General features: G+C 47.1%; 1 protein-coding gene across 1 annotated transcript; it reads right to left on the reverse strand.

Moving 5' to 3' along the window:
- Positions 1-1,675: 1,675 nt before the first annotated feature.
- On the reverse strand, positions 1,676-9,931 carry KLHL38 (kelch like family member 38). Its single transcript, XM_061373498.1, has 4 exons — positions 9,219-9,931; positions 7,206-8,684; positions 5,711-5,816; positions 1,676-3,469 (listed from the first exon to the last, which is right to left on the reverse strand). The coding sequence occupies exons 2-4, from the start codon at positions 8,553-8,555 to the stop codon at positions 3,183-3,185; spliced, it is 1,743 nt and encodes a 580-aa protein (XP_061229482.1). The 5' UTR covers positions 8,556-8,684; positions 9,219-9,931; the 3' UTR covers positions 1,676-3,182.
- Between the last annotated feature and the right edge of the window lie 5,561 nt (positions 9,932-15,492).

The following is a 15,492-nucleotide window of genomic DNA, read 5'->3' on the forward strand; positions in this document are numbered from 1 at the left end:
GGGACTGGGTAACATGCTGTCCCACGGGGCAGGCTGCTTGCAGCCATGGGGTCCTGTGGTTTCCATGATGCAGTGACTGTCTCGGGACACTCAAGAATGAGACCTTAGAGGTGATGATCCTTCACAGCACTCCCTGATGTGAAAAAAAGCAGCAGGTGCTCAGCCCTTCTAAAAGGTGACCTCCAGATCCCTTTCTTAAACCCTTCTTTTCCCTGGTGTCCAGGGTTATTAAAGTGCAGCAAATTCCCACCCCTTCATGGGGCTGTCACTGTATTCAATAAATACCTTTGCTGCTCTCCCTTCTAAGTGAGCGCTCAGATGCTTGAATATTAGGATGATGAGGCATCTGGAAAAGCATGTGGTGACTCAGAAAGTGCTCCAGGTAGTGATGGCCTTGCAGATCCTGGCCAGGAAAGGCCCCTCCTGACAGTGGAGAAAGGGGTACCTTTTGATAGAAGTGCTTTCACCCATAACACCACTGGATATGACAACTGCAAAACACTTGGGATGGCAATAGGTATTGCTTTAGGTGGGTTGGGTGGTGGCCAGCACCTGATTTGAAATGCAGCATCCCTTCTCCCCATAGTGTCTGCCCAAGCCTGCATATCTCCTGCCCTGAAGCTGCATCTGCATCTTCATCCTTGTGACCGACTCTGCCAGCCCTCATCTGCCTCGGTAAGGCTCAACACTGTTCCCTGCTTTCAACCTATTTTGCAAAGGGGCCCAAAAGCATTGGTTATAGTTTGCATCAAGTTGACCAAGAGACAGAAGTCTATCAGAAACCAGGCTTTATATTTACTGCTCAGTGAACTCAAATTCCTTGAATAACAGGCATGAGGTGAGGAGTTTGTAAAGGGAAGGAGCAAAGGGTTGTAGCCGGAGCAGAGCTGGCAATAGCCCTTGGCATCTCCAATGACTTGGGGGTGATATTAGGGTTTCCCAAGGGCCAGGGGAAGAATGGTGTGCTCAGTGCCATTGCAACTGTGCCTCTTCTTTGCACTCCTCATTTCCTGCCCAGTTACAGCTGTGCAAGGTACTATTTGGTTGCAGCATAAATGCTGGGAAAATCACTAGTTACATGATATGGGAATTAAGAAACTCTGTTTGCTTCCAAGTGTAAACCAATGACTGTGGCAGTAGTTTGCAAACACGATGTTATGGCCCCAAGTCAGCTCTTTTCCCTCAGTTCTGGGTACAGTCACGAGCCTGGCAGGAATCTGTGTCAGCTAAAATGTGTGGCAGCAACTGGTGTCTCCTGGAGGTTTGGAGCTGAGTGGGGTCACAACAGGAAGGAGTTTGGGAAGGCAGCACTGCAGGGTTAGGAATAAACATCTCCCCAGGGCAGACTTTCCATAATTGGCCATGGCAAGGCTTCTTTTTCCCCAGAGAGCTGGAGCTGGTCTGTGAGGAAGCAGGATGAATCACTGCTCCATCCAATTTGGCAAGTGCCATGCTTTAGCCTTGCTTTGCACAGTGTGATGATGATAGAGACTGAAAGACAGAGGAGAAATGTAGCCAAAGGCTTCCGAGCTGGGGGATGAGTTTGGGTTTACACTCATTTTTTGCAGGTTTACTCAGATCCTTAGAAGGAAACCCTGGCAAAACCCACGGGTACAAAACCAATTCCCTTTATCAACAATGCAGAGGGAACAATGAAGACTCCTGAACACAAACCTCATGTAAACAGTAATAACCATTTTATTTTGCATTGTTAAACCAGCAGTTGATATGCAATACTGCCTTCCAGCCCCCCACTTCGTTAACTATTTCTGTCACCTTCTGCTCCCAGATACCCATTTGGGGGGGGGATCTTAGTATCTTAGTGGTTGGAGTTGGTGTCCTGCAACATGGTGGTGACCACATGGCTGTGCAGCCTTTGGTGAAGAGGAAGGTTTCCTCATGCCAACTGGTACCCTTTGAAAAGTCCCACTGTCTTTCACATATGAGGTAAAAAAGAGTGTTGTTTCTGCCATCTCTTCTTTGGATGGTGCTCATCAGTGCAATCTTTAGAGCCCCTTGCTATCTCAGCAGTCTCACCAAGCCTGGTGACCAGGCAGCACTCCACAGCCTGCTCAGTATATCCGATGATCAATCCCCTCCCTTGAAAAATATGCACTTAGTGGCAGAACCCCATGAAAATATTGGTGGAGCCAGAGCTGCTTTGCCAAGTGGCAGACTTAGACTTGCTCTTCTTGGAAAGCTGGTTTCCTGTCACTGGCTTTCTCTCATCGCTGTTTTCCAGTGGTTTGGAGAGAGCAGAAAGGGAAAATGTTCCTCTCCAATACCTCTTCTCTTTTACATCCCCTTTCCTTTGTATGTCCTCTCTGCTATTCCAGATTTCAGGAATTCCATCAGCCAAAGGGCTTCCTAACTAGCCCCCTTTTATCCTGAATGCAAAAGGAGAAGCAAGCTTCCTGCAAAACAAAATCCCTTGAAAAAGATGCAGAACATCTTCCTTTCCATCCCACCTTCTCCCGCTCCTTCAGAGATGGAACAAAAGTCTTCCTTGCACCGTTGAAAGAGCAGTAGCTCAGAAAAGTCAAATCTGCATCTTGTCACAATGCGAGAATTCACATCAAAGCATCAGCCTTTTGCTAATTTCTAATTTGATGTTAGGAACATTAACATTGTATTTCTGATGAGATGACTGCCATAGCTAACGCAGGCAGCTGCTGCTGGGCTGGATACAAGACTAGAGCTTGGGGCTGCCTATTCTAAATGTCCCCACCACTGGAAACTGAAGGCTTGGTTAGCACCGAGCAGCAAAGGGTGGCAGCATGCAGCTGAGTTTGCATGCTAACAAATGCAGGTTACCCAGATCTTACTTTCCCTGGAGATACCAGCATTCCCATTCACCTTTCACTTTAAAGTCTGCGCAAGGCCAAGCCTTGTGCCAGGTTCTTACCCACTATCTTTTCCCTGTTTTCTGCTGAGATTCTAGGTGAGGTGGCGGGGCTGGATTTAGCAGCACCACATGCAACACCAGTCAGGTGAACAGAGCACAAGCACAAAGCTCATGACCTTTCTGGCAGAGCGTTTAGGGAATGACAAATGCCACCGGCGCCTGCAAGGTCAGGAGTTTGTGGGACCCCATGAGGATTCCCCATGTGCTCTCTGCAGAGCAAAGCAGGTCCTTTCTGTGCAGGAAAGCACAAAATGCCCTGGGAAGTGTCACAGGTCGCTTAGAGAAGGTTAGAACAGGGAACACACTGGAGCGTAAGGCACCCATGGTCAAAGAGTTTGTGTGGCAGTTTTCCCTTTGGTGTCCATGTGTCAGTCTCTGGATCATAGCAGTCCAAGGAATCCAAGTCCTCGATGACATTATCTGCAGTGAGACATCGTCCTCCTGTGACATACAGCTTGTTCTTGATGACAGTGGCCCCATGATGCATTCGTCTGTCCTTCATGTCTGCACATTTAACAAACTTGTTGCCTTTTGTGTCATAAGCAATTATTCTCCGGGTGTACCCTAAATGCAAAGCCAGAGGTAGAAGAGACAGATGTGAATTAGAGTTTATAGCCAGAAGATACATATTTCCTGCTAGTCTTCAATAAAACCTTTTATACTAGTACATAATTTGGCAGAATTAAGATATCTAAGGTGGGAAGTGATGATGTTTCACAAGAATTCCTGTCTGTTTTCCCTTCCTGTTTGTCCTCATCCTGTCTCATAGCACCTTGGCAACCAAGCATCAACAAGCACCATAAAACCCATCAGATCAAGCAATCAACATGTCAAACACAGTTGGAGCTTGCAGTTTTCTGCAGGTGAACATCCCAAAGTATTTGTTTTCACTCAACAGACTCCTAAAGCATAGAGAAACCAATGGTATATGGGAAGGGAGCAACGATGCCATGTTGGGTTAGAGCCGTACTCAACAGCGCAGTGCCACTGGTGCTCACGCCACTCCCAAAGCCCTCAGTGCCACATCCATGCTAGTCACCATGCCAGTGACCCAAAAGACAGCTCTTCCACTGAGGGGTGATGTAACCTTGCATCTGCTGAGAGGGAGGGCTGGTACCATGGCTCTTGCCCTGGAGGAATGGGGGTGTGGAAGCTTGGTATCCACCAGCATCTTGCTCATGTATTCCTGTGCCCATGGCAAAGAAACTGCTTTGATCCATGCTTTGTGGGACTTGTAGCCATGTCCCCTAGAAAAATCAAGGCCTCTTTTGCTTAGACCAACCCACTCCCTTTTGTTATGATCTGACCAGTCATGCAAAGAGGATCTGAAACGTGATGAAAGAAGTTTTTAAGACAAAATGTTATTTTTGTGGGATTTGCTGTTGATAAACTAAGAGTGTTTGGCCAATGTTTTGGCATGGAGTTTGGTAAATAAAAATTGACCACGGTGAATCTCTCTACTTTCAAGCAAAATGAAAGATATTTAAAATTAACATGAATTTCTGTGGCTATTTTTTTTTTAGATAAATACAAAATAAATTGAGATCTTAAGCTTAGCAGCAGCAGGCTGATGTCAGTACATACTCTTCATGTTAACGCATTTGAAGATAAGAGAGTTGAAAATACTGTATTTTGGGCACTGTAGTCTGAGGTCAGGGTAATCTGCCACACAAGATCTTGCTAGTCTTAGACCTTTTGACCCAGCTCTCCCCTATTCTGCAAAGGGTAGCAGTGACCTCCCACTGGTAGATGACATCCCATTTGAGTCCTGTGTCATCTGGGTTCAGTCTTCTACTCTGCTAAAGCTTCTCTATGTTTAATTTTCCCTTGAATAATCTAACACATGGTTCCTCCTGCCAGCCTGTGATCAGGGAGCTGCATTTAGGACTGAACTACCAATGACCTGCGATTCATCGAAGTGCCATGGGTAAAAGCTGATGCTCAGGTTGAAAAGGACACCGAGAGCTTTCCCCTCTTGGAGTGGTTCATGCCTCTCTCAGGCCATTTCACAGTTAACCCCAGGAGGCAGCTACAGGACCAACTGACCCCTCATAGCCCTGCAGCACGCTCATCCCAGCAAGCTGTCCATGGCCTTGTGGTAACTGTGCTCTCCACCCTTCCAAGAAGAGCAGTGAGGCAGGGCCAGGCCATGAGTCAGTAGGGAAGGAGCAGAGCCTGCATACCCTTGGCTTCCTCCATTCTCCTGCAGAGCAGTAACTTGCATTGGCTTTTCCTCAGTTTCTCCCCACCACTTGGAACAAGAATGTGCCTCATAGAGAACTTGTCCCCGCTTCCATGGCCATGAGACCCCATAGCAGCCTTCCAGTATCTGAAGGGGGCATATAAGGATGCTGGGGAGGGACTCTTCATTAGGGACTGTAGCGGTAGGACAAGGGGTAATGGGTTAAAACTTAAACAGGGGAAGTTTAGATTGGATATAAGGAGGAAATTCTTTCCTGTTAGGGTAGTGAGGCACTGGAACAGGTTGTCCAGGGAGGTTGTGAATGCTTCATCCCTGGCAGTGTTCAAGGCTAGGTTGGATGAGGCCTTGGGTAATATGGTTTAGAGCAAGGTGTCCCTGCCCATGGCAGGGGGGTTGGAACTTGATCTTAAGGTCCTTTCCAGCCCTAACTATTCTATGATTCTATGATTCTATAAGAGATGTATATGGAGGGTGGACACACTTCTTCTTTCCCTCCCAAGCTCCAAATGCTTTTTGAGGGAGCACCCCAAGCAGGAAAGCTGCAAAATCCAGCAGAACCTTGGCAGAGGGAGAGAGGAAGGAGGGTGAAACAGAGCCCTTACCACCTACGATGATAATCTGGTCTCCAATCACAACAGCTGGTGCACAGACGTTCTTCACCACTCTGGTCTCCATCCGAAACCACATGTTCCTGGAGACATGATAAACCTGACAAATGAAGATACACACAGCTGTTTGTGTTGCATTTTATCTGGCAGTTGTAATTACAGAGGAACTTATGGGTTGTATTTTGTCCTAATTATCACAATCCTCTGGCATAAGCTGAGAATTTATCTACTTTCTTTCCTAGTATGTCCTCTTGGAAAGTGCTGTAGTTTTCCAGGCTTGCCTGCTCAGGAGATGCCAGCCCATGCCCTAAAGCAGAGTGTATCTGCAATATGCAAGCTTCTTGCCTGTAAATCTTTGCATGGCCATTAAATCACTTGATATTGCTTTTCCAATGTGCAAGTCACCTAATTTAACTTCCCAGTTATTCTGTGTATTGCTGCTTTAGCCTTAGCAATTTCCTGGGCAAGCAAACTTCAACTTCATCTAGATTAGCTGGCAGCCACAATGTTTGCCCAGTTGCTATATTTGTGCTGGTGGCTGGTATGCACTGAGATTGGCAAAGGGACTTGTTAATGAGACTTAGAGTGGTATCTAAGTCATCAATTTATGTGAGAAAAAGAGCTGTTGCCAGATGATGGTTATTCAGTCATCCATATCTGGGAGACACAAACTTCTATGTCACATCGACCTCTTCTTAATATAGCAAATACCTCCAGGACATCTGCCCACTAACTAATATTTATTTCCTTCCCCCTGATAATCAAGAAGTGCTATCACCATCAAAAACTGATGCTCATGTGCTATCTGCCATCTTAGCCTTTAATGATCTTTCTTACTTAAAATACCTAAGCCAGTGAAAAACACACATGGGGAAAGTAACTCTGCAATGTTGCTAAAGCATCAGATCAGATAAGAAAGGATTTCATGGTTTTTTTCCTCCTAATAGAGCTTAACCACCGAAAGCAGGCAGCAAGCCAGTGACATGTGGCAGGAGCCACATTTTTAACACAACTGTTTATATGAAATAACTGTCAGTTTAAATTCTGGCCCTTTGATAAGTGAGAATCTAATCGCTGTAATGATCATGGATCTTTGTTTTGCTGTGAGCAAGCAGATGTGTGGCTGAGACCCCATCTCGGCTGCCAAGTGGAAAGCACTGATTTAGGTGAGATTGGCTGCAGGCATGAAGCCGGCATTGGGACTGGCTGCTGCCTGCGATAGCATCACCTGCAGCAGCCCTGGCCCCAGTGCCTACTAGCATCAGAGATGACACCCAAAGAAGTACCCTGGGGCTTGTGCCTGGAAAACACTCACAGGGTTGCAATGCTCCTTTCAGACAAGACTTCCCTGAAGCCATGTTTCAACTCATCCTGCCTCTGGCTGCAACTCACAATAAAGTGTTTTTGGGGGGTTGATTTACTCAGGAGGATAATGACCTGCTGCATACCTCAGCTGAAACTGCTTATGACAAGCAGGACTGACCATTACCTGGATCAGCCGGACAGGGTTTTGCATAATGTCTTCTCCCCCAAAGAGGTAGACCCTCTGATCTTTGGCAGCAACAGCAGGGTGAAGGACGGCAACAGGCATGTTTGCCATGCTCTCACTGGTGTTGTAGACACTGTCATACCTTTCCACAGAATTCAGAATTTCGTGATTTTCACCAATTCCACCGAATGATAAAATGTAATTTTTATAAGCCATGCTTCTGTGGGAGTAACGTGGGACTAACATGTGCTCAATCAACCTCCACTGATTGAGTTTGAGGGAATAAATGTAAATATTACCACTGACCGGGCTTTTCTTATTGTTAACAGGCATCCCTCCAAGCACATAAATATTGCTGTGCAAGCTCACTGCAGAGGCTTTGTAGAGGCGCATGGGAAGTTTGGCCAAGCTTAGCCATTGGTTTGTCTTGTCATCATAGAGCAGGACTTCCCTTGTTGTCTGCTGGCTGTCCTTCCTACCACCAATGATGATGAGGAACTCTTGGTTGGAGTACCTGCGAGGAACATGCAGCATGGGCTTGATGTCTGGTGCATTGGTGCTGTACAAGGAAAACATATGTCTCCAAGCTGACTCAAGGATGCTCCTGCAAGTGGGTGAGGACTTAACAAGGGAGTCATTGGCAATGAAGTGAAAGAAAAAGGTTGGATGGACATACTGAAGCCGGACCTTCTTGAACAACTCTTGGATGTAGCCTTGTCTTGCCTGCAGGTCATGCCGGATCCAGACCATCAGGGTCTCAAAGACCTGCTCCTCCTCCCCACAGAGCTCATCGTCCCCAAGGTAATCAATGAGCTCCAAGGGACAAAGGTCCTTCAGGTCCTCAGAAGAGGCCACCTCAGGAAAGCATTTCAAGGCCATAGCCTTGGCTTTCTTAGTCAGGCTTTGGCAGTTCAAGGCTTTTGCTAGTCTGAACATGCTCAGACAGTTGTCAGGAGTCAGCTTGTCCTGGAGGTAGGCAGAGCAGGCCTCAAACAGCTTTGCATACTGCAGCATGGAGGCTGTCTCCAACAGGCACAGGACATTCTCAGCGGATATAAGAATCTCCCCTGTGTAAATGTAAAGGATGAGCTGGTCCAAAGTCTCGGCGTCGATGCCCTTCAGGATGACTTTAGCCTGGCGACTCTCCCTGAAGTTGTTACAGAACATTGCCTTGAAGTATGGACTGCTGGAAGCCAGCACGTTTCGGTGGCAAGGGATTTCAAAGCCCCCGGAGCAGAGGGTAACATCAGTCAGCATCCCGCTCTGCCGCAGAGCATTCAGCTGCCTCAACAGTTCGGAGGAGAAGTCCTGGTCTTTGAAGAGAAACTCCTCAGTGGATCCTTCCTCCATAGCAAAACAGGAGAGAGATGAATCCTGGACTTGGCAGAAGAAACCTCAAAATTTTTAGCAACTTTAATTGAAATATCCAGCTTCAAGGGAACAAATTGGGACTTTGATGTTGCTCTAAATATCCATTCGCTGCTATGCATAAAAATGGAACATGGGTTAAGCCCAGTGGGAAAATCATAAAGAAGCTAAAAGGTCACTAAGACCCTTTAAAATTCACATAAAGTTATCAGCTAGGTTGCAGCTCTGAGGTCAGCACTGCCTATGTCCCTGGCAAGAAGCAAAAGCACTGAAGTTATCTCACTGATTTGGGATTAAAGCTGGATGCCTGAAGCAATCGGTTTGTTCATTGAATAAATGTGCTTAGACATTTATTCACTATTTTTAAGTATTAGCAGTTTAGTAGCTTGCGCCTCTTTCCCCTAGAGTTAGTCACTCCCAAAGAATGTAAATCTGGCAGAGCTGAACTCTGCAGCAGGGAAAATGAAACCCTGGAGATGGGAATCTTCATTAAAACAGTTATTTATTAACTCTGCTTAGCTGTGGGTTTTTTATGTTAATCAAGACACGCAATGACTAAATTAAGTGCCAGGCAGAACAATAGGATGACTATTGTCATGGCTAACTGCTCAACCTGCAGTGCAACGGTAAGGTAGAAACGTTTACCTTCTGTTGTCCTTCACTGCATGCACTTACTCTCTGTCGTTTATTCTCTGCTGAGATTTTCCATAGCTAGAGCCTGGATAAAAACCTATAAACCCCCAGGACGTTTCTTTCAGTAGGTAAGTGATTCATAGAGGGTGATTTCTGGCCGTGTTTACTCTGCAGTCACTTTTGCCGCTCTCGGGAGCTGTGCGCAGGAGCGGCGCGGCGGTGGGGCATTGTATACATTCCAGCGCTAAGAATAGGGACACGGGCTTCTCGCTGTTATCACATGTGACGCCGCGTTCCCTTTTGCAATGACCTGGCCAGGACTGAGCATGCCCGAGTGGTGTTTTTCTGGCAAATGTTTACATCTAATAAATAGACACAGAGAGGAAAGTTCACTTATAAAAGTCCTGGCTGTCCGCTTGGAAACAGGACCCTGTCCTAAAGTGCCTGGGAACTCTAGAAGCCTGTAAACAGTCTGCAATGCCTCGCGCTAGGTAATGCTCTGTCACCGTAGCTTCATGGAAAAAGAGGGAGAGAGGAGGGCTCCCAGGAATCCTGGTGGTATGGATCATGTCTCCACCTGATGGAGAGATCTGGGGAGCGTCACCCACTTGCAGTCTGGTGGGAGATGCTGATGCACTGTGCCCATGGCTGAGTCAAGGTGGGAAGCGAGAGCCCAGCTACCCCTGCCAAGCAGAGTGAAGTTCACTTTTGGGGCAGTTTATCTTTATGGTGATGCTTAATATTTCATACGGAAAACACCAGGTTGTGGCCTTTTTTGTAAGGACCTCAGCTCTTAGCAAAGAGCTTCTCTAGCAGTTGGCTTGAGGAAGCTCAGCATCACGGGCGGGAGGACAGGAGGGAGTTGCTGAAGTGAGTGCAGCAAGTGGGAAACCAGGTCCCTGGGTGGCACTTAGCTCCCCAGGGCAGACACCTCAGTGGGGTCCCTGACTGCGTGCGCCTGCACATGAGCAATGTGTCCAAGCTCCTTTTGCAGCCAGTGAGGTCTAGTCAATGCAACCAAGTCTGCTGAGTTATTCAGGTCACCAGGAAGTACCACCTATGTTTAGGCAGGTGAACAATCCTTCAGTCGCTGCTGGGCCTCCTCAGGTACTCAACTGCCTCAATCACATGTAGGTGTCCATATTTAACACTCACATGTAGGTATCTGTGATGATGAGCCTAAATCTGTCCCTAGGGTCGGAAGACCCTCCACAAGCCCAGGTGGCTCCTGGCTGGGGTTTCCATTTCCAGCAGGCCCAGGTCCAATGTGATGTGTCCCAGCTCTGGGCCAATGTCCTGTGTGTTTCAAGAGAAATGGCATTGGCTGCCCATGTCCGGGTAACTGGTTTGGGCCCCTCCTCTGTGCTGAAATTCCTCCCCTGGGATTGAATTCAAAGTGCCATTTCTGAGCATCGCTGCCACAGGGAAACACAAGGTTAAAGCACAAGTCCTTCTCATATTTTCAAAGCCAAAGCTCACGGGTGAGTCATGTCTGCGCCTCGTCACAGCGGGGCAGATGAGCGAAAATCCTTGGGAGCCACAGTGCCCTTATGTCAACTCCCGTGCTGCGCTGGTGTTTGCGGTCCTCCATATGTTCCTGCCCCCACATCCGTGGCCCAGCAGACTGCAGGGCTGGGGGCAGTCTGCTCCTCTAAAAACAGCAGCTTTGCATCACAGGTCATGCCGTATGTGGCCTTTCCCAGAGACTTTTCAATGCAGCATAACAGCATGGTGAAATGCTGCTGGACAAAACCCTGAGGGCCCTGTGTTAAAGGCAGGGTGGAATTGGGCTGGAGTACCTTTTTGGAGCTTGTGGCATCTTCCCTTCCTGCATATGCATGTGATAATGGCCAGAGGAGGTGAGGAAAGGGAAGGGCAGAAGCCACTGGGCTTGGCTCCTGCAATGAGTCACTTTGAGGGTAAACCTGGCAATGTGCAGCCTTTTTGCCCTCTTTGAATAAAGAGACAACCTGGAGGGTGATGATGGGGTGCTGGGGAAAACGTGCCCTCCCGTCCCTGCTCCCCACTGCTGCTGCCTCACCAGCTGGCTATGATCTTGCTATAAATATTTAGAGTGGCATTAAAAACCCAAAGGAAAAGTTCTCTCTCTCCTTGTCCAGAGAACATTAGCTACCCAAACAAAGCGCCTCTCGCTTGCTTTCTTGCTCTGTATGTATATGCTCTCACTGCGGTCCATTCTGATGATTGATTTAGCTTTATATCTCTGCCCTGGCTCTAACTCTTTGCTGCCTGTTTAGTCCTGCCTCTTCCTGGCAGCAGCTGTGGATTATTTTTTTAACCCTTAAAGAAACAAATGACGCTATGCCTTCACTAATAACAGTTTTATGGGGTTGGCGAAGGGTAGGTGGGATGTTCTCCTGCTTTAGATACTGATAAATGTGGCATTTATTTAGAAGATCCCAGGCTCGAGGGCTTTGCACGGTTATGCAAACCCCTGCTAACCCAGAGTACATCGTGTGCTGTTTAAATAGCTTATTGCTCTCGGGGGGGTTGCTGCTCCCTGCTGAGTCCCCGCACAGGTCCCTGCCAATTTGGGGCCAAGGCTCCCAAGCAATGAAGCTCCTGCTGCCTGCTTCACAACTCTCTTCTTTCTTTCCCAGAGAGTATGGTTTCAGATACGTCTCCAACCAAGTGGGCACATCAGCAGTGCTCAGTTAGGATTTCCTCTATAAATAAACTAGAAATCATTTTTCATGGCATATCCTAGGACAGTATGTCCTGTATGGCCCCTACTGCTGCAGCACGATCCTTGGTGAGAGGATAGAGCCATTTCCTCTGTAGGACAGTGTACCCTGTGTGAGAAAGTCTCTTTCTGAATGATCTCTGAATGTATGCTCCAGTCCCGAGCCACTCTCCTAGTGAATATGTTTTTCTGTATGTCCAATAGGAAACAGTTTCCCTAGGCTGACATGCTATTGACCAAAACAGGACTGAGTGTCCCTTTTGGGAGGAGAGGATATGGTATTAACCACGGCAGTGGGATGTTACATGGGTAAAGGGCTGATCTGAACACCATGTAGAGTGGGAAAGTGGGCTCCTTCACAGGTTAGGTGACCCACCAGCACTGTGGGACGTGATGCTGCAAGTCCCACATAGCCCTTCGGGGAGGCTGGACCCACCACGGGCTATTAAAAACAGTGACCCGCTGTAACTGCGGTTGTATGAGCTCCATCAACAGCCGGTTTCTAGACAGTGGCAATGTTTACCAAAGGACAACCTCTGCTGCAATGCTGTATACTCATCCTGCTCCTTCTGCTCTCTGTCCTTAAGTGTTCGGGATTGCTCAGTGTTGGAATTAGGATGGTTGAACCTTTTATCAGGTTCAGAGCAAGCTCTTCTTATGTTTTAATGAGATGGGATGATGAAATGTCTATTCTCATGCACTAAGCAACAGAGCGGAAAAAAGCGGTGATCTTATTGTCCAGCAGACAGGTGCACAGAGGAGATTGGTGATGTCAGACAACTGCTAGAACTCACACACAGATCCTGTAGCAGTTCAGGTGAAAATGAACAAATATGGATAAGGGAAAAGGACTGTTCAAGGCACAGACTTCACTGATTTCATTCAGTATTATGTGCTCTGCCCCAGTGACTGCCAGCCCCCCCAGTTGTTGAGAGAGATCATCCCTTTCCCCAGATTTGAAGTCTAAATAGATAGGAGGACAAGTAAAAATATTCCTTCTTACGGTCTTTACAAAACCGGGAGAGTGAGCAGAATCCGGGATTAACATTCCTCATTGTAAAAAGAGACAATTACAGGGATCATAATGAATCAGATGCCATGAGCTGGAAAGGACGGGTAGATGCCCCAAGCAGCAGTGGTGGCTGCCTGGGTCACAGCCTTCAGCCCAGGTTGGGAAAGCAGCCACCACTGCTTGGGATGCTGCATGCCCTGGCAATGTGGAGCTTGGTTGGTGGGCCCTGACCAGGGTCAGATGGGCACCTGACACTGTTTTGCTTATTATAAGCTGAGGGCAAGAATACAGGAGCAGAAAGGAAGACTGATGTGTTGAGGAATTATTAGATGTATGTATCACATATTTACACATGCAGGTAAATGTGTATCATAATTATGTGCAAAGAGCAAGGGTATGTTTATACTAGCAAATTACTGTCAAGAGATGGCATGGATAGGGACCTTTCTACTCAACACTTATGTGTCTCACGCAGCTGATGACATCACCACATGTAATGTCTGGGCCAGATCCCCATGAAAGGAATGGCTTCCCACTCCCAGCACCTGGTTTTGGACTCATCCTGATACTCACTGAAGCAGCCTCCCCAGGTCCTGTCTATGCTCAATGTAGATTTACTATTGGCTTCATTGGACTGGGGAAAAAGCCCTTAGACTCTGTCCTGCTCCCTGGTTGACATCCTAGGTTCACTGAAGCAGTGAAACTGGAAGCATTGCATTACTCATTTTCTATCTAGCTGCTCAGCAAACATGAGTTCCCTGAGTGCCCTGTCACCACAGCTGTTGATCACATTGGTGTGAGACTTAATTCTGAACTAAGGCTTAGATGAAGACTTGATTGAATCTGGGTTTGGTTCTGATTTTGTAGGCGAGGCAACAGATTACATCTATAGACACTGGTCTTGAAACCTGAACTCGAATTTTGAACCCCTAACCTAAACTCCTGTAACACAGGGACATTTTACCCTTACAGCACTGGAGACACACAGCAACCCCACAAGTGTCACTGCCATCACTGTGTGTATTGTGCACAGATAGTGAGATACAGCACGTAATTCAATAATGACTTTGGCCCAGTATGTGTGGGTGTGAAGATGTGTGGCCTCCTGGCTTGGTTTCAGGACAATCTCTAATTAAAGAGTGAAAGATTAAGATGAAAGCAGTTGTGCTCTTCCTTCTTCAGTCAGAATGACCTACTAGTGTTAACTAAAACAGTCTTCAGGCAAGAATAAATTTGGCTGCCGAAGTTATGTGCTTGGCATTAAATAAGGACATAGCTGGGTTTAAAGTGTGCTGAGCTTCTAGAGGTTTCACAGGACCCCCTCACATAGCTTTGGGCACTCTGGTTGGAATACCCTAAAACAAACCCTTGGCCTAAATCAGCTCCTTCATGTGCATTCCAGACACCTACTGGCTTTTACATCAACTGAGAATGGGTACCTGACAGCTTATCTTGCACTGAACACATGGTGTGACCTCTGGAGGATAAAGTATCACCAGGAACACTGGACACCTAAGTAGATTATTCATCTGTCCTTTCTATAGTCTCTGGTTATATGAGCCCCACAGCAGCAGCAACAAGAAGATACGCAGATCCTGCACTGCTCTTCTCTTTCTGGGTCTAAACGTTAAAGTGCCTTTGATAGAGGCAAATCCCGAATCAGGTGGTTCATTTCAGGTCCAGGATTTGCCTCTGGTATCTTTATTTATTCATGTTTAGAAATAGTGCCAAAGGAGGGTCAGGCATCTAAAATGGCAGAACATCCTATTATACCTGTGTGGCACACAGTTCATTATCCTTAAAAGCTGTCCAACTTTCATATCTCCCATTTGTTCTTCCCCATCTTTATGGATTATACCTAAATGGCCAGGGGCTGCTGCTGTGACATTGATACAAGCAGGGAGAAACATGTCCAGTGTTTCAGAAATACTATTTTCAATGGGAATTAGATGCCATCAACCATCATACCTCTGAGGGTCTAAGCCTGAAAGACCCTTACTCATGCAGAGTGGTACACTCAAAAGGGGGAAGAGGCCAGACACACAGAAATGCTCACAAGCCCATCTCCTTGACAGACTCTTCTATTTCCCTTATTTGTCAGGCTGGGTCATATTATTTTCCCCCTACAATATAGGATTTTAGGGACATTCAGTGAGGAAAGGACCTCTGATGGTCTCCGAGTTCTGCCTCCTGCACAAAGCACGGTGAGCCATGAGGTGTGACCAGGTTGCTCAGGCTTTTATCCAGCCAGATCTTGGAAACCATGAAGCAGTCCTGAGGCCCATGTCAGCCTCTCTGGGAACAGCATTTGCTTGCCTGACAGATCCACCTCATGAAGCCCCATCTCTTCCTCAGCTGTGCTCCTGCACCATATCCCAGGGGGTGGTGTCAAGAGGGACTGCAAGTCCTTATCTCCTTCATGGAATAACTTAGGAGGTGAGGATGCTGAGAGGGCAACTCACAGACAGGGAAATCACTCTGACCTTCCCCACTGATAGCAGGACTTTAATCAGAGCCTGAATAAAATCATTAATTCACAGCCCTCAGGTTGTTTAAAGAGCTGTGATAAT

This window comes from Neopsephotus bourkii, unplaced genomic scaffold (assembly GCF_033783945.1).
Source record: "Neopsephotus bourkii isolate Nb327-2 ecotype Australia unplaced genomic scaffold, CSIRO-AGI_Nbou_v1 NB_1630, whole genome shotgun sequence".
Classification (NCBI taxonomy): Eukaryota; Metazoa; Chordata; class Aves; order Psittaciformes; family Psittacidae; genus Neopsephotus; species Neopsephotus bourkii.